The sequence below is a fragment of the Panulirus ornatus genome, chromosome 11 (assembly GCF_036320965.1).
Source record: "Panulirus ornatus isolate Po-2019 chromosome 11, ASM3632096v1, whole genome shotgun sequence".
Classification (NCBI taxonomy): domain Eukaryota; kingdom Metazoa; phylum Arthropoda; class Malacostraca; order Decapoda; family Palinuridae; genus Panulirus; species Panulirus ornatus.
The window spans coordinates 1,573,580-1,600,680 of NC_092234.1; the positions used below are offsets into that span (position 1 = coordinate 1,573,580).

General features: G+C 41.2%; 1 protein-coding gene across 2 annotated transcripts in view; it reads left to right on the forward strand.

Annotated features, from left to right (window-relative positions):
* Grp170 (Grp170 co-chaperone) overlaps positions 1–27,101 on the forward strand; it is a 201,341-nt gene that overhangs the window by 165,242 nt on the left and 8,998 nt on the right. For both annotated transcript variants that reach the window (XM_071666297.1, XM_071666296.1), the window contains exons 16-18: positions 3,179–3,286; positions 15,585–15,825; positions 22,540–22,695. In XM_071666297.1, the coding sequence (XP_071522398.1) occupies positions 3,179–3,286; positions 15,585–15,825; positions 22,540–22,695 (505 nt within the window). The remainder of the gene's footprint in view (positions 1–3,178; positions 3,287–15,584; positions 15,826–22,539; positions 22,696–27,101) is intronic.

Genomic DNA, 27,101 nt, shown 5'->3' on the forward strand with positions numbered 1-27,101 from the left:
TGAGAGAGTATCATTAAATTTTAGGGAGAATAAAGAGATGTTCTGGAAGGAGATAAATAAAGTGTGTAAGACAAGGGAGCAAATGGGAACTTCAGTGAAGGGGGCTAATGGGGAGGTGATAACAAGTAGTGGTGATGTGAGGAGGAGATGGAGTGAGTATTTTGAAGGTTTGTTGAATGTGTTTGATGATAGAGCGGCAGATATAGGGTGTTTTGGTCGAGGTGATGTGCAAAGTGAGAGGGTTAGGGAAAATGATTTGGTAAACAGAGAAGAGGTAGTAAAAGCTTTGCGGAAGATGAAAGCCGGAAAGGCAACAGGTTTGGATGGTATTGCAGTGGAATTTATTAAAAAAGGCGGTGACTGTATTGTTGACTGGTTGGTAAGGTTATTTAATGTATTGATAAATCATGGTTAGGTGCCTGAGGATTGGCAGAATGTGTGCATAGTGCCATTGTACAAAGGCAAAGGGGATAAGAGCGAGTGCTCAAATTACAGAGGTATAAGTTTGTTGAGTATTCCTGGTAAATTATATGGGAGGGTATTGATTGAGAGGGTGAAGGCATGTACAGAGCATCAGATTGGGGAAGAGCAGTGTGGTTTCAGAAGTGGTAGAGGATGTGTGGATCAGGTGTTTGCTTTGAAGAATGTATGTGAGAAATACTTAGAAAAGCAAATGGATTTGTATGTAGCATTTATGGATCTGGAGAAGGCATATGATAGAGTTGATAGAGATGCTCTGTGGAAGGTATGAAGAATATATGGTGTGGGAGGCAAGTTTTTAGAAGCAGTGAAAAGTTTGTATCGAGGATGTAAGGCATGTGTTCGTGTAGGAAGAGAGGAAAATGATTGGTTCTCAGTAAATGTATGTTTGCGGCAGGGGTGTGTGATGTCTCCATGGTTGTTTAATTTGTTTATGGATGGGGTTGTTAGGGAGGTGAATGCAAGAGTTTTGGAAAGAGGGGCAAGTATGAAGTCTGTTGTGGATGAGAGAGCTTGGGAAGTGAGTCAGTTGTTGTTCGCTGATGATACAGCGCTGGTGGCTGATTCATGTGAGAAACTGCAGAAGCTGGTGACTGAGTTTGGTAAAGTGTGTGAAAGAAGAAAGAGTAAATGTGAATAAGAGCAAGGTTATTAGGTACAGTAGGGTTGAGGGTCAAGTCAATTGGGAGGTAAGTTTGAATGGAGAAAAACTGGAGTAAGTAAAGTGTTTTAGATATCTGGTAGTGGATCTGGCAGCGGATGGAACCATGGAAGCGGAAGTGAATCATAGGGTGGGGGAGGGGGCAAAAATCCTGGGAGCCTTGAAGAATGTGTGGAAGTCGAGAACATTATCTCGGAAAGCAAAAATGGGTATGTTTGAAGGAATAGTGGTTCCAACAATGTTGTATGGTTGCGATGCGTGGGCTGTGGATAGAGTTGTGCGCAGGAGGGTGGATGTGCTGGAAATGAGATGTTTAAGGACAATCTGTGGTGTGAGGTGGTTTGATCGAGTAAGTAATGTAAGGGTAAGAGAGATGTGTGGAAATAAAAAGAGCGTGGTTGAGAGAGCAGAAGAGGGTGTTTTGAAATGGTTTGGTCACATGGAGAGAATGAGTGAGGAAAGATTGACCAAGAGGATATATGTGTCGGAGGTGGAGGGAACGAGGAGAATTGGGAGACCAAATTGTAGGTGGAAAGATGGAGTGAAAAAGATTTTGACTGATCGGGGCCTGAACATACAGGAGGGTGAAAGGCGGGCAAGGAATAGAGTGAATTGGATCGATGTGGTATACCAGGGTCGATGTGCTGTCGATGGATTGAATCAGGGCATGTGAAGCGTCTGGGGTAAACTGTGAAGCGTCTGGGGTAAACCATGGAAAGTTCTGTGGGGCTTGGATGTGGAAAGGGAGCTGTGGTTTCGGGCATGATTGCATGACAGCTAGAGACTGAGTGTTAACAAGTGGGGCCTTTGTTGTCTTTTCCTGGCGCTGCATCGCACACATGGGGGGGATGTTATTCCATGTGTGGCGGGGTGGCGATGGGAGTGAGTAGGGGCGGACGTTCGAGTTGTGTGCATGTGTATATATGTATGTGTCTGTGTGTGTATATATATGTGTACATTGAGATGTGTGGGTGTGTATATTTGCGTGTGTGGACGTCTATGTGTGTGCATGTGTGTGGGGGTGGGTTGGGCCATTTCTTTCATCTGTTTCCTTGCGCTACCTCGCAAATGCGGGAGACAGCGACAAAGCAAAATATAATAATATAATAATAATGTTTTGTTATGGCCTCTGGTTAATCTGGTGCTGCATTTTTTTAAAGAATTATTGCTGCTGTATCCACTTCCAGGTACTTAAAGCTCTCCACTTCCTCATTCTCCCAGTATAAACTTAAATCTAAATCATCTTGTCTTACTTTCATACTGCACTTCATTGCCTTACTCTTCTTGTATGCTCTTGCATTTCTCCTTTTTCATACACTACCAACCTCTGACGACATCATCTTTTGGAGCATCTCTCAGGAGTGTGCCACCAAAACCGTATCATCAGCAAATAGCAACTGAATCACTTCCCATGCCCACCACCCATAGCATACAGTACAGCTGCCCATTTCTCTAAGACTATCACATTTACCGTCTTCACTTTCCTGTCTATAAACAGATTAAACAGCCATGGTTGTCACTACACAACCTTGATGGAGACTTGCTTTTACCAGAAACCACTCATCCTCTTTTTTTCCTACATACCCACTTGCCTTACACTGATGGTAAAGAAAAATTATATTTAGTAAATTTTCATTTACTCCATTTATTCACAACTTTCTCAAGACATATCTGTTGTACTCTCTCATTATGAATGTCATTTACAATCCACTCTTTTTCATGTATTTGTTGCATAATTTCTTCAAAGCAAACACTTGCTCCACACACACACCATCTATCTCTCCAGAAGCCACATTGTTTCTCCAGCCAGATGTTTTATGGATGCCATCACCCTCTGTTGCTATTCTCTTATTCCACCACTCCTCAGGTGCATCACCTTGGTACTAACAAATGTTGAACAAACTGGCTAGCCAATCAACAGCATTATCATCCTTTTCCTTGTGAAATGCAGATATCTGCATAATTTTATTTTCCCAATTGTGTACCGTTACTGTTTTCTTTTGTCAGGAATTATAGTTATTTTCAATGATTTCTCAGAAATGGCTTGAAGATAAGGAGCAGCTGCAGGAGAATACCCAGTTGTCAGATGATCCTAAGTTAACTCTTGCTGATATAGGCGAGAAATGGTCTGCTCTTGACCGTGAGGTAAGTACTTTGATTCAGATAACAAGCAACATGACATTTTATTAACTGTGAGTGTGATTTACCTTGCTATGTTGTATGATTTAAGTGTGTTTTTGATTCAGTATTGAATGTTTCGACCTGAACATGCAGAAGGGTGAGAGGCTTGCAAGGAATAGGCTGAATTGGAATGATGTGGTTTACCGGGGTTGATGTGCTGTCAGTGGACGGAGCGAAGGCATGTGAAATGTTTGAGATAAACCATGGAAAGGTCTGTGGGGCTTGGATGTGGATATGGAGCTGTGGTTTCAGTGCATTACACATGACAGCTAGAGACTGAGTGTGAATGAATGTGGCCTTTTTGTCTGTTGCCCAGTGCTACCTTGCTGATGCAAGGAGTGGCAATGCTGTTTCCTTTGGAGCAGGGCAGTGCAGGGAATGGATGAAAGCATGCATGAATATGTACAAGTGTATATATGTATATGTCTGTTTATGTATATGTTAATATGTATGTGTATATGCATGTATGTATATATACATGTGTATATAAGTGGATGGGTTGTTCTTTGTTTCCTGGCACTACCTCGCTGATGTGGGAAACAGCAGTCAGGTATGAAAAAAATGTATAATGTTAGTTTTTGCTTAACATTAGAGATGAGTTCTTGGAAAGCACAACTTAGTGGAATCACAGTTTGTTGAATCCCATTTTTCCAAAAGATTCAGTGGGATAAAGGGGGTTATGATCCTTGGGAAATTCTTTTGACCTAATTTTTACACTAATTGTCTTTTTGTCTCATACATTTCCACCATTTTCATTGTTAGCAAGGTAGTCCCAGGAAGGCAGGCCCCATTCGCTCATCCATTTTCTTTCTTCCTGTCCGGTGCACTGAAATCACAGCCCCCTTTCCACAACCAGGCCCCACAGACCTTTCTGTGTTTTCCCTCAGCCAATTCACATGTCCTGGTTCAGTCTACTGACAGCACACTCCCCCAGTATACCACATGATTCCATTCACTCAGCCTCTTGCACATTTTTCACTTCGGGCCCTGATCAACTGTAATATTTTGCACTTCATCATTCTGTATCTAGTTTGGTGTACTGCTACCCCTTTACCTTCTATTTCTGACACATATATCATCTTTGTCAACCTCTCATTGCTCATTTTTCCATATATTCAGACTATTTCAGCACACCCAATTCAGCTCTCTCAAGCACACTTTGCTATACTAACCTTACTCTTATCCTTTTATTACTTACTCGGTCAAACTACCTCACACCACAAGTTGTCCTTAAACTTATCATTTCCAACACCTCTTCCCTCCTGTGCTCATCCTTATGTATATCCCATGGCCCACAGTCATACAACATTGTTTGGATAAAACCCTACCTTCAGACATACCCAGTAATGCCCTCCTAAATTATTGCTTCTCTTTCCACATATTCCTCAGTGCTCCAAGAACCTTATCCTTTTCAACCTTTCAAATGCCCTATGACTCGCTTTTGCTTCCATGGTTGCATTTGCTGTCATGCCCACTCTCAGGTATCTAAAACAGTTCAGTTCCATATTTTCTCCTTTAAGACATACACCCCAACTAGCCTGTTTTGTCCTATTAAATCTAATCTTGCTTTTATTCACATTTACCCGCATCTTTCTCCATTTACACACACTTCCAAACTTAGTCACCAGCTGCAGCAAATTTTGCTCAAATCTGGCACTAATGTTGTGTCATCAGCATGCAGCAACTGACTCATTCTTCATGACTCTTACTTCACACAACTCCTCAACCGAAACACTACATCTGGCACCATATCATCATACACATACATCTTTCCCTCAAAACATCCAATCCATATCCTCTTCACCTCATCACTACCTGGTACCATATCCCCACTTGCCCCTTTCACGGATGTTCCCATTTTTTTTTCTTGTTTTTCTATCACTATTAACCTCCTTCGAAAACATGTTCTCCCTGAATTTTACTGTTAATCATATTTTTTTTTATTTGCTTTGTTGCTGTCTCCCGCGTTAGCGAGGTAGCCCAAGGAAACAGACGAAAGAATGGCCCAACCCACCCACGTACATATGTATATACATACACGTCCACACACGCAAATATACATACCTATACATCTCAATGTATACATATATATACACACACAGACATATACATATATACACATGTACATAATTCATACTGTCTGACTTTATTCATTCCCATCGCCAACCCGCCACACATGAAATAAAAAAACCCTCCCCCTTTATGTGTGTGAGGAAGCGCTAGGAAAAAACAACAAGGGCCACATTCGTTCACACTCAGTCTCTAGCTCTCATGTAATAATGCATCGAAACCACTGCTCCCTTTCCACATCCAGGCCCCACAGAACTTTCCATGGTTTACCCCAGACGCTTCACATACCCTGGTTCAATCCATTGACAGCACGTTGACCTCGGTATACCACATCGATCCAATTTACCCTATTCCTTGCACGCCTTTCGCCCTCCTGCATGTTCAGGCCCCAATCACTCAAAATCTTTTTCACTCTGTCTTTCCACCTCCAATTTGGTCTCCCACTTCTCTTCGTTCCCTCCACCTCTGACACATATATCCTCTTGGTCAATCTTTCCTCACTCATTCTGTCCATGTGACCAAACCATTTCAAAACACCCTCTTCTGCTCTCTCAACCACACTCTTTTTTTATTACCACACATCTCTCTCACCCTATTATTACTTACTCGGTCAGACCACCTCACACCACATATTGTCCTCAAGCTCTCATTTTCCAGCGCATCGACCCTCCTCTGCACAACTCTATCTATAGCCCATGCCTCGCAACCATATAGCATTGTTGGAACCATTATTCCTTCAAACATACCCATTTTTGTTTTGAGATAATGTTCTTGACTTCCACACATTCTTCAACGCACCCAGAACTTTCGCCCCCTCCCCCACCCTATGATTCACTACTCCTTCCATGGTTCCATCTGGTGCCAAATCCACTCCCAGATATCTAAAACACTTTACTTCCTCCAGTTTTTATCCATTCAAACTTACCTCCCAATTGACCTGTCCCTCAACCCTACTGTACCTAATAACCTTGCTCTTATTCACATTTACTCTCAACTTTCTTCTTTCACACACCTTACCAAAGTCAGTCACCAGCTTCTGCAGTTTCTCACTAGAATCAGCCACCAGCGCTGTATCATCAGCGAACAACAAGTGACTCACTTCCAAGTTCTCTCATCCACAACAGACTGCATACTTGCCCCTCTTTCCAAAACTCTTGCATTCACCTCCCTAACGACCCCATCCATAAACAAATTAAGCAGCCATGGAAACATAACACACCCCTGCCACAAACCTACATTCACTGAGAACCAATCATTTTCCTCTCTTCATACACATGCCTTACGTCCTCGATAAAAACTTTTCACTGCTTCTAACAACTTGCCTCCCACACCATATATTCTTAATACCTTCCACAGACCATCTCTATCAACTCTATCATATACCTTCTCCTGATCCATAAATGCTACATACAAATCCATTTGCTTTTCTAAGTATTTCTCACAAACATTCTTCAAAGCAAACACCTGATCCACACATCCTCTACCACTTCGGAAACCACACTGCTCTTCCCCAGTCTGATACTCTGTACATACCTTCACTCTCTCACTCAATACCCTCCCATATAATTTCCCAGGAATGCTCAACAAACTTATACCTTTGTTGTTTGAGCACTCACTTTTATCCCCTTTGCCATTGAACAATGGCACTATGCAAGCATTTAATCATATATATATGGGAAGTGAGTCAATTGTTGTTCGCTGATGATACAGCGCTGGTGGCTGATTCATGTGAGAAACTGCAGAAGCTGGTGACTGAGTTTGGTAAAGTGTGTGAAAGAAGAAAGTTAAGAGTAAATGTGAATAAGAGCAAGGTTATTAGGTACAGTAGGGTTGAGGGTCAAGTCAATTGGGAGGTAAGTTTGAATGGAGAAAAACTGGAGGAAGTGAAGTGTTTTAGATATCTGGCAGCAGATGGAACCATGGAAGCGGAAGTGGATCATAGGGTGGGGGAGGGGGCGAAAATTCTGGGAGCCTTGAAGAATGTGTGGAAGTCGAGAACATTATCTCGGAAAGCAAAAATGGGTATGTTTGAAGGAACAGTGGTTCCAACAATGTTGTATGGTTGCGAGGCGTGGGCTATGGATAGAGTTGTGCGCAGGAGGATGGATGTGCTGGAAATGAGATGTTTGAGGACAATGTGTGGTGTGAGGTGGTTTGATCGAGTAAGTAACGTAAGGGTAAGAGAGATGTGTGGAAATAATAAGAGCGTGGTTGAGAGAGCAGAAGAGGGTGTTTTGAAATGGTTTGGGCACATGGAGAGAATGAGTGAGGAAAGATTGACCAAGAGGATATATGTGTCGGAGGTGGAGGGAACGAGGAGAAGTGGGAGACCAAATTGGAGGTGGAAAGATGGAGTGAAAAAGATTTTGTGTGAGTGGGGCCTGAACATGCAGGTGGGTGAAAGGAGGGCAAGGAATAGAGTGAATTGGATTGATGTGGTATACCGGGGTTGACGTGCTGTCAGTGGGTTGAATCAGGGCATGTGAAGCGTCTGGGGTAAACCATGGAAAGCTGTGTAGGTATGTATATTTGCGTGTGTGGACGTATGTATATACATGTGTATGGGGGTGGGTTGGGCCATTTCTTTCGTCTGTTTTCCTTGCGCTACCTCGCAAACACAGGAGACAGCGACAAAGCAAAAAAAAAAAAGATATATATATATATTTAATAATAAATATATATATATATATGGATGTGCTGGAAATGAGATGTTTGAGGACAATGTGTGGTGTGAGGTGGTTTGATCGAGTGAGTAACGTAAGGGTAAGAGAGATGTGTGGAAATAAAGAGAGCGTGGTTGAGAGAGCAGAAGAGGGTGTTTTGAAGTGGTTTGGGCACATGGAGAGGATGAGTGAGGAAAGATTGACCAAGAGGATATATGTGTCGGAGGTGGAGGGAACAAGGAGAAGAGGGAGACCAAATTGGAGGTGGAAAGATGGAGTGAAAAAGATTTTGTGTGATCGGAGCCTGAACATGCAGGAGGGTGAAAGGAGGGCAGGGAATAGAGTGAATTGGAGCGATGTGGTATACCGGGTTTGACGTGCTGTCAGTGGATTGAAGCAGGGCATGTGAAGCGTCTGGGGTAAACCATGGAAAGCTGTGTAGGTATGTATATTTGCGTGTGTGGACGTATGTATATACATGTGTATGGGGGGGGGGGGTTGGGCCATTTCTTTCGTCTGTTTCCTTGCGCTACCTCGCAAACGCGGGAGACAGCGACAAAGTATAATAAATAAAAAATAAATATATATTTGACAAGAAAATAGTGAAATTGGAAAAAATGTAGCTTAGACATTGAAGCTTATTGATACAGTGGTTAAATTGATGAGAACTACTATTGACGTTTGTGTAAATAAATTATACATTTCCTTTTTCCATAGCCAGAGGTTGAACCAGTATGTGACATTCATTTTTCATTTCATTTCAAGCTAGAAGTTTCAGTTTTCTAAATTGTTTCTTACATTTTTCATATGTATATATATGTATGTGTGTGTGTGTGTATATGTGCGTATATGTGCGTATGTGTGTGTATGTGTGTGTATGTGTATATATATGTATATTATCCCTGGGGATAGGGGTGAAAGAATACTTCCCACGCATTCCTCGCGTGTCGTAGAAAGCGACTAGAGGGGACGGGAGCGGGGGGCCAGAAATCCTCCCCTCCTTGTACTTTTTTAACTTTCTAAAATGGGAAACAGAAGAAGGAGTCACGCGCGGGGTGCTCGTCCTCCTCGAAGGCTCAGATTGGGGTGCCTAAATGTGTGTGGATGTAACCAAGATGTGAAAAAGGGAGAGATAGGTAGTATGTTTGAGGAAAGGAACCTGGATGTTTTGGCTCTGAGTGAAACGAAGCTCAAGGGTAAAGGGGAAGAGTGGTTTGGGAAGGTCCTGGGAGTAAAGTCAGAGGTTAGTGAGAAGACAAGAGCAAGGGAAGGAGTAGCAATACCCCTGAAACAGGAGTTGTGGGAGTATGTGATAGAATGTAAGAAAGTAAATTCTCGATTAATATGGGTAAAACTGAAAGTTGATGGAGAAAGATGGGTGATTATTGGTGCATATGCACCTGGGCATGAGAAGAAAGATCATGAGAGGCAAGTGTTTTGGGAGCAGCTGGATGAGTGTGTTAGTGGTTTTGATGCACGAGACCGGGTTATAGTGATGGGTGATTTGAATGCAAAGGTGAGTAATGTGGCAGTTGAGGGAATAATTGGTATACATGGGGTGTTCAGTGTTGTAAATGGAAATGGTGAAGAGCTTGTAGATTTATGTGCTGAAAAAGGACTGATGATTGGGAATACCTGGTTTAAAAAGCGAGATATACATAAGTATACTTATGTAAGTAGGAGAGATGGCCAGAGAGCGTTATTGGATTACGTGTTAATTGACAGGCGCGCGAAAGAGAGACTTTTGGATGTTAATGTGCTGAGAGGTGCAACTGGGGGGATGTCTGATCATTATCTTGTGGAGGCTAAGGTGAAGATTTGTATGGGTTTTCAGAAAAGAAGAGTGAATGTTGGGGTGAAGAGGGTGGTGAGAGTAAGTGAGCTTGGGAAGGAGACTTGTGTGAGGAAGTACCAGGAGAGACTGAGTACAGAATGGAAAAAGGTGAGAACAATGGAAGTAAGGGGAGTGGGGGAGGAATGGGATGTATTTACCTCGCAAACGCGGGAGACAGCGACAAAGTATAAAAAAAAAAAAAAAAAAGTAATGGATTGTGCAAAAGATGCTTGTTGCATGAGAAGAGTGGGAGATGGGTTGATTAGAAAAGGTACTGAGTGGTGGGATGAAGAAGTAAGAGTATTAGTGAAAGAGAAGAGAGAGGCATTTGGACGATTTTTGCGGGGAAAAAATGCAAATGAGTGGAAGATGTATAAAAGAAAGAGGCAGCAGGTCAAGAGGAAGGTGCAAGAGGTGAAAAAGAGGGCAAATGAGAGTTGGGGTGAGAGAGAGTCATTAAATTGTAGAGAGAATAAAAAGATGTTCTAGAAGGAGGTAAATAAAGTGCGTAAGACAAGGGAACAAATGGGAACTTCAGTGAAAGGGGCTAATGGGAGGTGATAACAAGTAGTGGTGATGTGAGGAGATGGAGTGAGTATTTTGAAGGTTTGTTGAATGTGTTTGATGATAGAGTGGCAGATATAGGGTGTTTTGGTCTAGGTGGTGTGCAAAGTGAGAGGGTTAGGGAAAATGATTTAGTAAACAGAGAAGAGGTAGTAAAAGCTTTGCAGAAGATGAAAGCCGGCAAGGCAGTAGGTTTGGATGGTATTGCAGTGGAATTTATTAAAAAAAAGGGGGTGACTGTATTGTTGACTGGTTGGTAAGGTTATTTAATGTATGTATGATTCATGGTGAGGTGCCTGAGGATTGGCGGAATGCGTGCATAGTGCCATTGTACAAATGCAAAGGGGATAAGAATGAGTGCTCAAATTACAGAGGTATAAGTTTGTTGAGTATTCCTGGTAAATTATATGGGAGGGTATTGATTGAGAGGGTGAAGGCATGTACAGAGCATCAGATTGGGGAAGAGCAGTGTGGTTTCAGAAGTGGTAGAGGATGTGTGGATCAGGTGTTTGCTTTGAAGAATGTATGTGAGAAATACTTAGAAAAGCAAATGGATTTGTATGTAGCATTTATGGATCTGGAGAAGGCATATGATAGAGTTGATAGAGATGCTCTGTGGAAGGTACTAAGAATATATGGTGTGGGAGGCAAGTTGTTAGAAGCAGTGAAAAGTTTGTATCGAGGATGTAAGGCATGTGTATGTGTAGGAAGAGAGGAAAGTGATTGGTTCTCAGTGAATGTAGGTTTGCAGCAGGGGTGTGTGATGTCTCCATGGTTGTTTAATTTGTTTATGTATGGGGTTGTTAGGGAGGTGAATGCAAGAGTTTTGGAAAGAGGGGCAAGTATGCAGTCTGTTGGGGATGAGAGAGCTTGGAAAGTGAGTCAGTTGTTGTTCGCTGATGATACAGTGCTGGTGGCTGATTCATGTGAGAAACTGCAGAAGCTGGTGACTGAGTTTGGTAAAGTGTGTGAAAGAAGAAAGTTAAGAGTAAATGTGAATAAGAACAAGGTTATTAGGTACAGTAGGGTTGAGGGTCAAGTCAATTGGGAGGTAAGTTTGAATGGAGAAAACTGGAGTAAGTAAAGTGTTTTAGATATCTGGGAGTGGATCTGGCAGCGGATGGAACCATGGAAGTGAAAGTGAATCATAGGGTGGGGGAGGGGGCAAAAATCCTGGGAGCCTTGAAGAATGTGTGGAAGTCGAGAACATTATCTCGGAAAGCAAAAATGGGTATGTTTGAAGGAATAGTGGTTCCAACAATGTTGTATGGTTGCGAGGCGTGGGCTATGGATAGAGTTGTACGCAGGAGGGTGGATGTTCTGGAAATGAGATGTTTGAGGATAATATGTGGTGTGAGGTGGTTTGATCAAGTAAGTAATGTAAGGGTAAGAGAGATGAGTAGAAATAAAAAGAGTGTGGTTGAGAGAGCAGAAGAGGGTGTTTTGAAATGGTTTGGGCACATGGAGAGAATGAGTGAGGAAAGATTGACCAAGAGGATATATGTGTCGGAGGTGGAAGGAACGAGGAGAAGTGGGAGACCAAATTTGAGGTGGAAAGATGGAGTGAAAAAGATTTTGTGTGATCGGGGCCTGAACTTGCAGGAGGGTGAAAGGCAGGCAAGGAATAGAGTGAATTGGATCGATGTGGTATACCAGGGTCGATGTGCTGTCAGTGGATTGAATCAGGGCATGTGAAGCGTCCGGGGTAAACCATGGAATGTCCTGTGGGGCCTGGATGTGGAAAGGGAGCTGTGGTTTCAGGCATTATTACATGACAGCTAGAGACTGAGTGTGAACGAATGGGGCCTTTGTTGTCTTTTCCTTGCGCTACCTTGCACACATGAGGGGGGAGGGGGATGTTATTCCATGTGTGGCGAGGTGGCATTGGGGATAAATAAAGGCAGACAGTATGAATTATGTACATGTGTATATATGTATATGTCTGTGTGTGTATATATATGTGTACATTGAGATGTATAGGTATGTATATTTGCGTGTGTGGACGTGTATGTATATACATGTGTATGGGGGTGGGTTGGGCCATTTCTTTCGTCTGTTTCCTTGCACTACCTCGCAAACGCGGGAGACAGCGACAAAGCAAAATGAAAATAAAAAAAAATAATGTTATACATAATTGATGTTTGAGGACAGTATGTGATGTTAGGTGGTTTGATCTAGTAAGTAATGAAAAGGTAAGAGAGATGTGGGGTAATGAAAAGTGTGGTTGAGAGAGTAGCAGAGGGTGAGGGTGTACTGATGAGGTTTGGACAAATGGAGGGAATAGGTAAGGAAAGGTTGACGAATAGGATATATGTGTCAAAAGTAGTGGGAACAAGGAGAATGGGGAGACCAAATTGGAAATGGAATGATGGAGTGAAAAAGAGTTAGTGATTGTGGCCTGAACATGTAGAAGGGTGAAAGGTTTGGTTGGGATAGAATGAATTTTTACGGCGTGGAATATAGGGGTTGATTTGCTGTTAATGGAGTACACCAGGGCATACGAAGTAGCTTGGGTAAACCATGGAAAAGTCTGTGGGGCCTGGTTGGAATAGGAAGCTGTGGTTTCAGTGTATTGCACATGACAGCTAGAGAAGGATATGAACAAATATGGCCTTTCTTCATCTGTTCCTGATGCTGTCTTGTGGACACAGGAAATAGAAATGGCAGTGAATTATGATGAAAAGCAGAGAGGATTTGTTTGGTATTAATGGATCTGGAAAAAGTACCTGAAAGGGTTGTAAAAGGTGCTACTGATATGGTGTGCGAGGAGAACTATTAGAAATGGTGAGGAATTTTTATTGAGAGAGTAAGGCATGTATGCAAGTAGGTAGAGAGGAGGGTGTGTGTTTTGAGGTAAAGGTGTGTGTGCAGCAAGTGTGTGTGATGTCACCATGGCTTTTCAATATGTCTGCAGATGGGTGTTAAAGGAGATGAGTGCGAGGATTTAGGAAAGAGGAGCAGGTATATTAGGGGTGGAGGACCTTGGAAGCAAGTCAGTTGCTGCTTGCTGATGATATAGTGCTGGTGGCAGATTTGAATGAGAGACTGCAGAATGTGTGTGAAAGGTGAGGTTGAGAGTAAATGTGAATAAAAGCAATATTATTAGGTTTATCTGTGAAAAGACAGGTTATTTGGAGAGTGGTTGTGTAGAGAAAACCTGTAGGTAGAAAGTGAATTGTTTTAGATACGTGGGAGTGGATATGGTAGTGAATGGAACCATGGGAGCTAAAGTGAGCTGTAGGGTGTGTGGGGTGAATGTTTTGGGTACATTAAGGAATGTACAGAGAGAGAGAGATCACTGTTTTAAAGGGTAAAGATAGGTATTGTTTTGATGGTGCAGGTACACCACCGAATTTCTGGCAACTGATGGTTCGACACCTCTTTTAGTCCGGACAAAATTACGTGAGAGCACTTGAAATTACTGCAGCCACCAGACTAGTTTACTGAGCGGCCACAGATGGCATTTTGTGTAGGGCACGCTTATTTACATTCTTTACACTGCACTTGTTGGTGGTGATAGCACAATCCTGTTAGGTTCTTAGCTTATTTTGCTTGAATTTAACCCTAGCTATGGCTTCTAAGGCATATGAGTGTCAGTCATTGATTTCACAGGGTTTCACATATCAAAGGAAAAAGTTGTTCATTCATTGCTTTAGTATGCTAAAAGTGTTACAGAACCTGTTGCAAAGGATATGGCAAGTAATCTTAATGAAGATAATCTAAGCAAGTGGATGAATGTCGACGACGAAACACCGGTTGTGTATCATCTTACAGACTCTGAAATTATAGACACTTCTGAATGCTGATAAAAACACAGGAAGTGATGAAGATGAAACAGATGTAGCTGAAAGACTTTCCATTGGAGAGTTAATTGAGTTGATGAGTGAATTAATCAAAGGGCTAGAGCAACATACGTTTGTTAAAAAACAAGAACTAATGAATTTTCATTTGATGCATGAAAGATTACACAGGGAATATCTAGACACATGAAGCAACTTTGCTTGGATGAATTGCTTAAGAAGATAGCAAAGAAGAATGTCTCACAGCAGTAAGCCTATCTGCAAATCCTGTGGCTTCAACTTCAAGTACCCATGATGTCTCACCTGCAACATCAGAAATCTAAGATGAAATGATCAACTACAAAACAGACAGTAATTCTGACTGCCCTCAACTTCCAGACCTTTGTGATTAGCTTTACAGTTCCAGTAAAAGTCTAAAATCTGCCACTTTGGGAGCAGCAGTGCTGCAGCATTCTTTGTAAGTAAAGCAATTAATAAATTTGCATTTGATTTTTGTTTAATCGTGTTTAATACCTGTAATCTTGTTTCACAAATGTACTATTGTACAAGTGCCTGTATTTCATTTATTTATTTGATTTACATTTGATATTTGTTTAATTTAGATTTCTAGCAGTCCATGGTATACTATAGACACATGGGAGATGTATAATTAGTGGGTTGGAGGTGTGTTGATGAATTATTATTACGTGACCACGGTTGGTCCGGCACAATGGTGAATCCGGCGAGGCTTTGGAACCAAGAGTGCCGGAAAATTGGTGTTGTACCTGTATAGTAATCCCATCAGTGCTGTATGGATATGAGGTGTGAGCCGTGGACAAAAAGACGAAGGATAGTGTGAATGTGTGGTAAATTTAAAGTTCAAGGGCAATATATGGAGTGAGAAGGGTTGATTGAGAAAGAGGTGTGGTGGTAAGAGGAGCATTTTTAGAAAGCTGAAGAGGATGTTCTGAAATGGGTTGGACTCGTAGAGAGGATAATTGATGAAGGTTGACAATAGAGGGTATACATGTCAGAAGTGGAAGCACTGAGTGCTGCATGTTGTGCCTAATGTTGGAGGCACATGAGTAGCCTGCTTTCAGGAGCAGAAGCTAGAGGAGTATGTATATTAGGAAGAGAGAACTAGCAGCATGGCAAACAGAAAATGGGTCAGGTTTTGAAATAAGATTTAAGGGGAGTTTTTAGATTATAATGCTTTGTATTTGCTTTTTTTTTTTTTTTCTTTTTTTTGAATAATTGTTTGATTGATATATTTGTGTTCTCTGAGTTATTTTCATATAGGTGTATAGCATGAAAGGATTAACAATATTGTTGTGCTTATGCCACATACACAGATCAAGTACCTAATAAACAAAGCCAAAATTACCAAGGCCAAGAAAGACCGTGAAGCTGCTGAAGCTAAAGCAAAAGCTGAAAAAGAAGCAAAAGAAGCAGAAAAATCTAAAAAGAGAAATGACACTACAGATAAAGAAAATACTGAGAAGAAAAAAGAAAAGGTGATCATGGATAAGGAAGGGGTAGAGGAACAACAGCAGGAGGACTCAGATGGAGACACCAAGGAGTTCCAGAAAACAGGTGAGGAGGATACTAATTAAACACCATTGTTCAAGTTTACTTTTACTGTATGTACTAATTGTTCCACATCCCACATTAAAAGAATTTCTACACCTGCATAAGCTTATGCAGTTAATGTCTATCTGTCTGTCTGTATATATCTCATACCATTTCCCTTTAGGAATCCTGTCAAGAAGGTGGGCATAGCAAAAGTCTCCACTTATCCATGTCCTAACATGTCTCCCTCACATACACCATTCCAAACATTCTTTCACCATTTCTCTCCCTCCAGTACTCTCACTCCACTTCCCTATGTTACAGGTGGTCTTCCTCACACCAACCACTTTAATTGTACTGTCATACACTCATGTAAACTCATTATCATACATTCTTTTCATGAGCTCAAACCACCTCAAAGTGATACTTTTCACCCAATCTACTACTCCAATATTGATTTACTTTTCATTCCCTGCCATACCATATCTCTCACCCATATTTCTTTCTTCATTCCATTTAGTCATACTGCTTTTTAAAATCAAATAGCTCATTTCCACGGCATGAATTCTTGACCCCCATGACTCATTCCATGTCCATGTTTTGGCTGCAAAGATCATGTATGAGAGAATAATGCTGTCCTTTGAGCCTTTCTTCACCTCCATATTTACACCTTTACCCTTCATTACTCTCTTAAGAGATTCAGTGACTCTACCCAGTACTGCTCTCTCCCATATCTCCCCTTCCATGATACTGAACATAAACAACATAAGTCCTAAATTCTTGTATTCTCTCACCTCTCCCAATCTTTCTCCTAATATCTTTGATATGGTTTAGTAAACTTTTTTGTTTCACTCTGTAGGGTTTTGCAGAATTTATACTTTCACGCTTTTCCCTTTCAAACACAATTACTTTACTTTTTCTCTTACTTGCCTTCAATTACCCCTGCTTAAATATATCATAAACGACACTTAAAACCTTCTGCAACTCCTCTTCATTCTCAGCAAAAAGACATAGTATCATCTGCAAACAATCTAGTCACTAGCCACCATAACTCACTACCTTACTCCATCTCTGCACCATCTTTCCCAAGTTTTGCTGTCATCTCTTATCACTCCATATGTGTGTTTAAAAGCCATGGTGACATCACGCAACACTGCCTCACACATGTATACGAAAGTTTCACTCTACCCTCCCCATACCCCATTTGTCCTTAACACATCCAATAAAGCATTCCACTTGATTCTGTCATGTGCTTGCTCAAGTTCCATAAAAGCTGTTTACAACTTTCCATCTGATTTGCATATCCCCAACCTTTCTTAAAACCACTCCCTCCTCATTTATTCTGCATTCAGTCACTTCCATCACTCTATTAGTCAACACTCTTGCAAACACTTTTCCTGGTATATTTAACAGACTTATTCCCCTATAATTGCTCCATTCATCCTTAGCCCCACTTCCCACATTCATCAGTTCAAAATGCTCTTTCCATCTTCCTTTCACTACCTTCTTTTAATTTAACAAACCCCTTTCTTTACTTCTCACATCAACATTTCCACTCTTACCTCCACTTCTTTTCTTTTTCACCTCTTTTCAGCATTTTTTTTTTTTTTTTTATCTTCCCTGAAATTTTACTCAACTTGCTTCTATAATCTTCATCTGCTCTTTCTCTGCTGTCTTCAAACAGCTTCTTAAGATTCTGCATTACACCTTATATTCTTCCCTCCTCCTCTGCTGAACTTTCACTGGTAAATTTTTTCAAGCAAGCTACCGTATGTATTTTTTTTCATCCATGGTAGTTCTAATCTCATTCATCCATCATGCATTTCCCTTATTCCTGTATCTTATGACCTTGTATCCAACTACTAACTCTACAAAATTTAAGTCTTTCTCTACACATTTTAAACACCTCATTCACACATCACTGCATCCCATATGCACTTCTATCTAAACTTTGATATTCCTACTTTCATTACTCCTTACGGTCTTTCTAATTCATCTCACTTACCAACACTTTTACCTTTCCATTCTTCTTTACACCATACCTCCACTTCTCCCTGATCCTTACCCACACAAGCCCTGTGAAGTGGTCACAATCTCCAAAGAATCCTCTCAAAACTGGCATCTAGCTCAGTCTTTCTCAACATTTCATCTACTACCTCAAAGTCAGTCAAACCCTTTTGCTCTTCTCCTCCATAATTTCTCAGCCATGTATACCTCTAGATCATCTTGTGCTGAAAAGAGGTGTATGCAAGGATTAAACCCTCTCAGCTTAGACATCCACAAGATGACTTCCATACTCATTTACTCCAGGCACTCCCCATTTACCAACTGTCTCGCCAGTTGCATCACTTCCCACCTTCACATTCATATTACCCATTATAATCACCTTTCTTTCCATCTCAAGAACCGTTTATATAGTCATTCAAATGTATGGAGAAATGTTAAATTTTATATTTATCTCATACAGTCTTTGTGTTCTCAGGCACATATGCACATACCCGTGCTTACTTCATATCTCAAATCTTTCCTTTTATCCACATTATTCATTCAGTCCATGCTGTGTATGATAGGATTGATAGAGATGCATTTTGAAAGGTCTTAAGAATATGAGATGTGTGAGGGAAACTGCTAGAAGCAGTGAGAAGTTCTTTAAGAGTGTAAAGCTTATGTACAAGTTGGAAGAGAGGAGAGTGATTGTTTTCAAGTTAAGGTTGGCTTGCGACAGGGGTGTGGGATGTCACCATAGTAGTTCATTTTGTTTATGGATGGGGTGGTGAGTAATGTAAATGCAAGAGTCTTGGAAGGAGGGATGATTATACAGTCTGTGGGGGATGAGAAGGCCTAGGAATTGAGTCATCTGCTGTTTACTGATGGTACAGGACTGGTAGCAGATTTAAGTAAGAAACTGCAGAAGTTGGTGACTGGGTTTGGATGAGTGTTTGAAAGAAGAAAGTTGAGTGTGAATGTGAATAAAAGCAAGGTTATTAGGTTCAGCAGGGTGTTGAGGAACAAGTTAGTTGGGGTGTGAGTTTGAATGGAGAAAAATTTGAGGAAGTGAAGTGTTTTTGGTGTCTGGGAGTGGACATATCAGTGAATGTAACCATGGAAATGAAAGGTAGTCATAGGTTTGGGGAGAGGGTGAAGGTTCTGGGAATGCAGAAGAATGTGTGCAAGGAAAGTTATCTTGGAGGGCAAATGTGGATGTGTTTGAAGTCCCAGTGATGTTATACAGATGCGAGGCATGGGCTATAGATAAGGTTGTGCGGAGGAGGGAGGATGTGTTGGAAGTGAAATGATTGAGGGCAATATGTGGTGTGAGGCATTTTGATCAAGTAAGTGATGTAAAGGTAAGAGAGATGTGTGGTAATAAAAAGAGTATGGTTGAGAGAGCAGAAGAGGTTATGCTGAAATGGTTTGGAATTATAGTGATAATGAGTGAGGAAGGGTTGACAAATAGGCTGTGTGTGCCAGAAGTGGAAGGAACAATGAGGGATGGAGTGGAAAAGATTTTTAGTGATTGGGACCTGAAGATGCATGAAGGTGAAGGGCATGCATGGGAAGGAGTGAATTAGAATGATATATTATACTGGGGTCGACATGCTGTGAATGGACTGAACCATGTGAAGCATCCAAGGTAAGCCGCGGGACCTGGGTGTGGATAGGTAGCTGTGTTTCAGTGCATTACACGTGACAGCTAGAGAATGGATGTGACCCCCCCTTTTTTTTTTTTTTTTTTTTTTTTTTTTTTTTTTTTTTTTTTGCACTACCTTGCTAACACAGGAAACAGCTGTCATACATGAAAATATCGTATGATTTTAGTTTTCATTGTTTTATTTTGATATCTTTTTTCCCCCGGGGAGGGGAAATATAGGTTGTTATAGTGCAATATCAGTTTGATGTCAAAGAGGAAGAAGTTATGAATGAGATATCATGAAGCTTTGACCAGTAAGGATGGTAAAGGGAACAATAAAGGTAGAAAAATTAGAGCTGCACTTAAAGGCTCAGGAATGAAAGTCTTCTTTTGTAGAGTTTGCAACAAGCTTGAATGATGTAGCACTTGTCCCAGTTTTGATGTATGGAGGTGAAACCGTGCTATCTTAGATAAGGATTTGTTGAAAAATGAGGTCAGCAGAGATGGATAACTTCTATGGCAATGTTTTTTCTACTGGGTTTCCTTGAGCACCCTTCAAGTTTCATGAAAGTGTCTGGTAATAGAGAAACTGTGGAAGCCTAGCAGTTCTTAATTTATAGATGGAGTTTTTTTTTCAACTTAATGTTGGCTAATTGTTGCCACAAAAATGCTTTTGTAGCCATAAGATTTTGCTTCAGAGAGAAGGGAAGAGAATGGATGGAGATTGTACATGTTGCATACAGTGTTCTTTGACCAAGAGAAGGTTAAAGAGTGCTGTTGTATGGTACAGGATGAAATAGATGTAGTGAAGAGAAGGATATGTCATGTAAAGTAAACATTAGAGAAGGCATTAATGACATATGGTAGTGTAGCTAAAGGTAGGAGAAAAGGTAGTCTAAAGAAGGAATTGATAGTTTCTGTAAGTGAATTGATAGGGCTAGATGTAAATCAGACAGAGATACCAGAGGAATGATATTATGTACAATGAAGTCATTTAGTGTGATAAGTTTGTATGATTGGAGACAGCCTTCACAATTTATCACACTAAGTGACTTCACTGTACACGATAAAGAAATCATTCCTCTGATATCTCCATCTGATCGAGATGCAGCCCTAATCAATTCACTTCATGAATCTATCCATTCCTTCTACAGTCTACCTTTTTAACTTCACCTTCAGCTATACAATCATATGTGATTAATGCCTTTCTTTGATGTGAACTTTTTAATTCAGCTAAGCTTATAGTGAGTAGTAATTAGATGAGTATGGAATCCCATGCTTTATTTTACCATTGTGGACATAGGTTAAGGGTGTGTGAAAGTAAGCTGAAAGTCTGGATGTAATAGATCCCACCAGTGTTAGTAGGAACAGATTTTAAGATAACAGATAGATTGATAGATAAACTTAACATATTCAGTTTTGGACCTGATTTGACTATCACGTTTAACTGTGCTGAATGATCATTAGGATTCCTCTCAAATACACACAGACACTAATCGTTAAAGAGCTTAAGATCAATGTGTTCCTTGAAGAGCCAAGTGCAGTTTCATAAAAAGAGAGAGTGCTGCCTTGACTACTTCTACTGACAAATCTTTTTGGTCCTTAACCAAAACTCTCCCCTGCAACTATGTAATTCATCCTTTCCGTTTTCTTGTCCTGGTTAATTTATTGCTGACTCTCTGACTGATAAAGCCACTCTTTTAGGCACCTTTTTTTTTATTCATCATAACATTGGGTGATTCAGATTCTAATTATATACCCACAATTCTTTCCATGGCCTATATTCTCCTTGTGGAGGGTTGTCCAGGTACTCTCCCAGATCCAGGTGGACAAGGCATATGGCTCATGTGGCATACTTAAGGGAACATACCTTGTAGCTAGCACCACTCATTGCTCTCCATTTGCTCTTATGCTGATGATTCCAGTTTACATACAACTCACTTTTCCTCCCTTCCTTCCTTTGATACTTGCTATCTTTCTTGTAATAATCATAGTTCCACTCTCATTTTGAACTGTTGTAGCATTTCAGAATGTTGAAGCAGTGACCTTGTAAAATTTTATTACACGAAAACCAAGTTTATCCTTATATATCTTTCAAAGAATCATTTGTTTTTCTCAGTTCGCTCAATTTCAAAACACAATTCAACCTTAAAATAACATGAATATGCTGGGCACAACCATATCCTCCACTCTGTCATGGAAACCCCACATGATCAAAATTACAAAGTCTGCTTGCTAGTATCTGGGAGTGTTTTATAGATGCCATGATTGTTTTCCCTTTGAACAGATGTTTCATATGTACAGGGGTTTTATTTGCTCGAGCATGGAATAGTGCTCACATATCTGGGGTGGCTTATCTTCCATTTCCATATTAACTAGAATGGAATCAAAAGTGTTCCGTCTTGTCCATTCTTCTGGCATCCTCTCTTCAACTTTCCCTTTCCTTACATCAAGAAAACTTTCAGCTCCACCACATAAGAAGGAGATTATCTGTGATGAGATTTACCTAGAATGATAGGGCTGGCACGAAGTACTCACCACACATCTTGCTTGATGTATGAGACTGATCTTCTCAGCAGCTAGCCACCTGCATTACATAATTATAAATTCTCGTTCATCTGGGACTGATTTTGAGATAGAAAGAGAGAGGTTCTTTGACAAGACTGTACTCCCAGTGATTCAGTCAAAGATGACTTTTCACTCGTAGTGTGACTTCCCGCAGGCAGAGTCCAGTAACTCCCTCAGCGTCCGTACTGGAGTATAATTGCATTTATAAGTAGACATGATTTTCTGGAGAGAAAGAGTTCTTACATTCAAATGTAACCCCTTAGTTTCTCTTGTTAAACAAGGGTTAGGTGAATGTATTTAATATTTAAGGATCCATTCTTATTTACAACTTCAAATTTTGATAATCAGTCCTTAGTGATTATTGATTCTACCTCAAAGATGTAATGTTACCATTAGAATCTATAAATGTATTTCCCTATCTCTTTCTGTTTATCATTTTCTTTCTCTGTATGTCTGCATTTATGGAACTGTAGCAAATGCTCAATTTTGCTCAGACATTTTAGTTTCAATCTATATAATTGGTAATGATTCTATGACAGATGAAGAACCAAGTACTGAAGAGGAAGGTAAAGATGACTCTAATACCAATGGACACCAGTCAAAGGAACCATTGGATTTATTTGAAGAAGAGCCACAAGAAAACAACAGTGAAGGAGATAGGAGGAAAGACACTGAGGAATCATTAGAATCAAGTGGTAAGTGTTGAGACCAGTGTGGTAACCCTGTACTATGTCTGAGGGATGTTTACTCTGGTATGGCAAACTTGATATATACACTGAGATAGGTATTACATGAATGATCAAACTAGGGATGAATCATATTTTAGGTGTTACTGATGGTCAAGTTACACTCCTCTTACACAGGTAGTAGTCTAATCTTTGTGCCTCACCCACAAGTGGACTACTGGCATTCAGTCCACAAACATACAATCTGTCCTTGTCACACTTAACAACACTTAACTCACACAGCTCATTCTTCTTAACTTGTGGTTAGCGCTATGTGCTAGCCCTGCCTTTTGGCAAAATGATAGGAGCAATAGATAGTAGTAGTAGGTAGGAACATTAGTTAGAAACACTAGGTAAGAGCAGTAGGTAGAAAAGTTAAGCAGGAGCATTAGGTAGAAGTAGTCAGTATGAACATTAAGTGGGAGCCTCTGCAGACACTGTGCTAGACTTGCCCTCTGCCAGTGACCTGTTAAGGGTGATGCACTAAAGGCTAAGAAGCGGCACTGAAGTTCACTGGGTATAGAGACTCTCTTGCTGTGGCCACCCCCTTGAAGAAGTCCGAGAGGGAACCAGGTGTCTGGGATATAGATGTATTTATAGATCTGGGAGAAGTTTTCACAGTCTGTATAACTTTTTTGTAGCTGTTCATCTAAGCTGCTTCGAGCATAAATATATATATGAGGTTATTTCCTGCCTGTCTCCATATAATGTGTATGAGGTTGAAGTCTCTTAAAGCAAACATTTGGGACTGGGTTTCCAAGTCAAGCCTTGATTCTTCGTTTCGTATTTCTTCCATAAATTCATGAGATTGTGTAGCTGTTGTAGTGTAGATTAATGCAATTACTATGTTAGGGCTTTTAGTCTAGATTTTGAGTGCCTCTGCTCCTTTGAGTAGTTGTTATGGATGTTATTTATTCATTTATTTATTTATTTTGCTTTGTCGCTGTCTCCCGCATTAGCGAGGTAGCGCAAGGAAACAGACGAAAGAATGGCCCAACCCACCCACATACACATGTATATACATACACGTCCACACCTGCAAATATACATACGTATACATCGCAACGTATACATATATATACACACACAGACATATGCATATATACACATGTACATAATTCATACTGTCTGCCTTTATTCATTCCCATCGCCACCCTACCACACATGAAAATAACCAACCCCTCCCCCCAAATGTGCGCGAGGTAGCACTAGGAAAAGACAACAAAGGCCACTTTCGTTCACATTCAGTCTCTAGCTGTCATGTGATAATGCACCGAAACCACAGCTCCCTTTCCACATCCAGGCCTCACAGAACTTTTCATGGTTTACCTCAGACGCTTCGCATGCCCTGGTTCAATCCATTGACAGCACGTCGACCCCGGTATACCACATCATTCCAATTCACTCTATTCCTTGCACGCCTTTCACCCTCCTGCATGTTCTGGCCCCGATCACTCAAAATCATTTTCACTCCATCTTTCCACCTCCAGTTTGGTCTCCCTCTTCTCGTTCCCTCCACCTCTGACACATATATCCTCTTGGTCAATCTTTCCTCACTCATTCTCTCCATGTGACCAAACCATTTCAAAACACCCTCTTCTGCTCTCTCAACCACAATCTTTTTATTACCACACATCTCTTACCCTCTGCACAATTCTATCCATAGCCCACGCCTCGCAACCATATAAAATTGTTGGAGCCAGTATTCCTTCAGACATACCATTTTTGCATTCCGAGTTAATGTTCTCGACTTCCACACATTCTTCAACGCTCCCAGAACTTTTGCCCCTTCCCCCACCCTATGATTCACTTTTGCTTCCATGGTTCCATCCACTGCCAAATCCACTCCTAGATATCTAAAACACTTCACTTCCTACAGTTTTTCTCCATTGAAACTTACCTCCCAGTTCACTAGTCCCTCAACCCCACTGTACCTAATAACCGTGCTCTTATTCACATATACTCTCAACTTTCTTCTTTCACACACTTTACCAAACTCAGTCACCAACTTCTGCAGTTTCTCACACGAATCAGCCACCAGCGCTGTATCATCAGTGAACAACAACTGACTCACTTCCCAAGCTCTCTCATCCACAACAGACTGCATGCTTGCCCCTCTTTCCAAAACTCTTGCATTGACCTCCCCAACAACCCCATCCATAAATAAATTGAACAACCATGGAGACATCACACACCCGTGCTACAAACCTACATTCACTGAGGACCAATCGCTTTCCTCTCTTCCTACACGTACACATGCTTTACATCCTCGATAAAAACTTTTCACTGCTTCTAACAACTTGCCTCCCAAATCATATATTCTTAATACCCTCCACAGAGCATCTCTATCATATGCCTTCTCCAGATCCATAAATGCTACATACAAATCCATTTGCTTTTCTAAGTATTTCTCACATACATTCTTCAAAGCAAACACCTGATCCACACATCCTCTACCACTTCTGAAACCACACTGCTCTTCCCCAATCTGATGCTTTGTACAAACCTTCACCCTCTCAATCAATACCCTCCCATATAATTTCCCAGGAGTACTCAACAAACTTATACCTCTGTAATTTGAGCACTCACTTTTATCCCCTTTGCCTTTGTACAATGGCACTATGCAAGCACTCCGCCAATCCTCAGGCACCTCACCACGAGTCATACATACATTAAATAACCTTACCAACCAGTCATCAATACAGTCACCCCCTTTTTTAATAAATTCCACTGCAATACCATCTAAACCTGCTGCCTTGCCAGCTTTCATCTTCCGCAAAGCTTTTACTACCTCTTTTATATTTATTTATCCCTGGGGATAGGGGATTAAGAATACTTCCCACGTATTCCTTGTGTGTCGTAGAAGGCGACTAAAAGGGGAGGGAGCGGGGGGCTGGAAATCCTCCCCTCTCGTCCAAAAGAAGGAACAGAGAATTGGGCCATGTGAGGGTATTCCCTCAAAGGCCCAGTCCTCTGTTCTTAATGCTACCTCGCTAACGCGGGAAATGGCGAATAGTTTAAAAGAAAAGAAAGAAAAGAAATTTATTTATTTATTTTGCTTTGTCGCTGTCTCCCGCATTTGCGAGGTAGCACAAGGAAACAGAAGAAAGAAATGGTCCAACCCACCCCCATACACATGTATATACACACACGTCCACATACACAAACATACACACCCATACATCTCAATGTACACATATATATACACACACACAGACACATACATATATACCCATGCACACAATTCACACTGCCTGCCTTTATTCATTCCCATCACCACCTCGCCACACATGGAATACCATCCCCCTCCCACCTCATGTGTGCGAGGTAGCGCTAGGAAAAGATAACAAAGGCCCCATTCGTTCAGACTCAGTCTCCAGCTGTCATGCAATAATGCCCGAAACCACAGCTCCCTTTCCACATCCAGGCCCCACACAACTTTCCATGGTTTACCCCAGACGCTTCACATGCCCTGATTCAATCCATTGACAGCACGTCAACCCCGGTATACCACATCGATCCAATTCACTCTATTCCTTGCCCGCCTTTCACCCTCCTGCATGTTCAGGCCCCGATCACTCAAAATCTTTTTCACTCCATCTTTCCACCTCCAATTTGGTCTCCCACTTCTCCTCGTTCCCTCCACCTCCGACACGTATATCCTCTTGGTCAATCTTTCCTCATTCATTCTCTCCATGTGCCCAAACCATTTCAAAACACCCTCCTCTGCTCTCTCAACCACGCTCTTTTTATTTCCACACCTCTCTTACCCTTACATTACTTACTCGATCAAACCACCTCACACCACACATTGTCCTCAAACATCTCATTTCCAGCACATCCACCCTTCTGCGCACAACTCTATCCATAGCCCACGCCTCGCAACCATACAACATTGTTGGAACCACTATTCCCTCAAACATACCCATTTTTGCTTTCCGAGATAATGTTCTCGACTTCCACACATTCTTCAATGCTCCCAGGATTTTCGCCCCCTCCCCCACCCTATGATCCACTTCTGCTTCCATGGTTCCATCCGCTGCCAGATCCACTCCCAGATATCTAAAACACTTTACTTCACCAACTTCTGCAGTTTCTCACACGAATCAGCCACCAGCGCTGTATCATCAGCGAACAACAACTGACTCGCTTCCCAAGCTCTCATCCACAACAGACTGCATACTTGCCCCTCTTTCCAAAACTCTTGCACTCACCTCCCTAACAACCCCATCCATAAACAAATAAAACAACCATGGAGACATCACACACCCCTGCCGCAAACCTACATTCACTGAGAACCAATCACTTTCCTCTCTTCCTACACGTACACATGCCTTACTTCTTCGATAAAAACTTTTCACTGCTTCTAACAACTT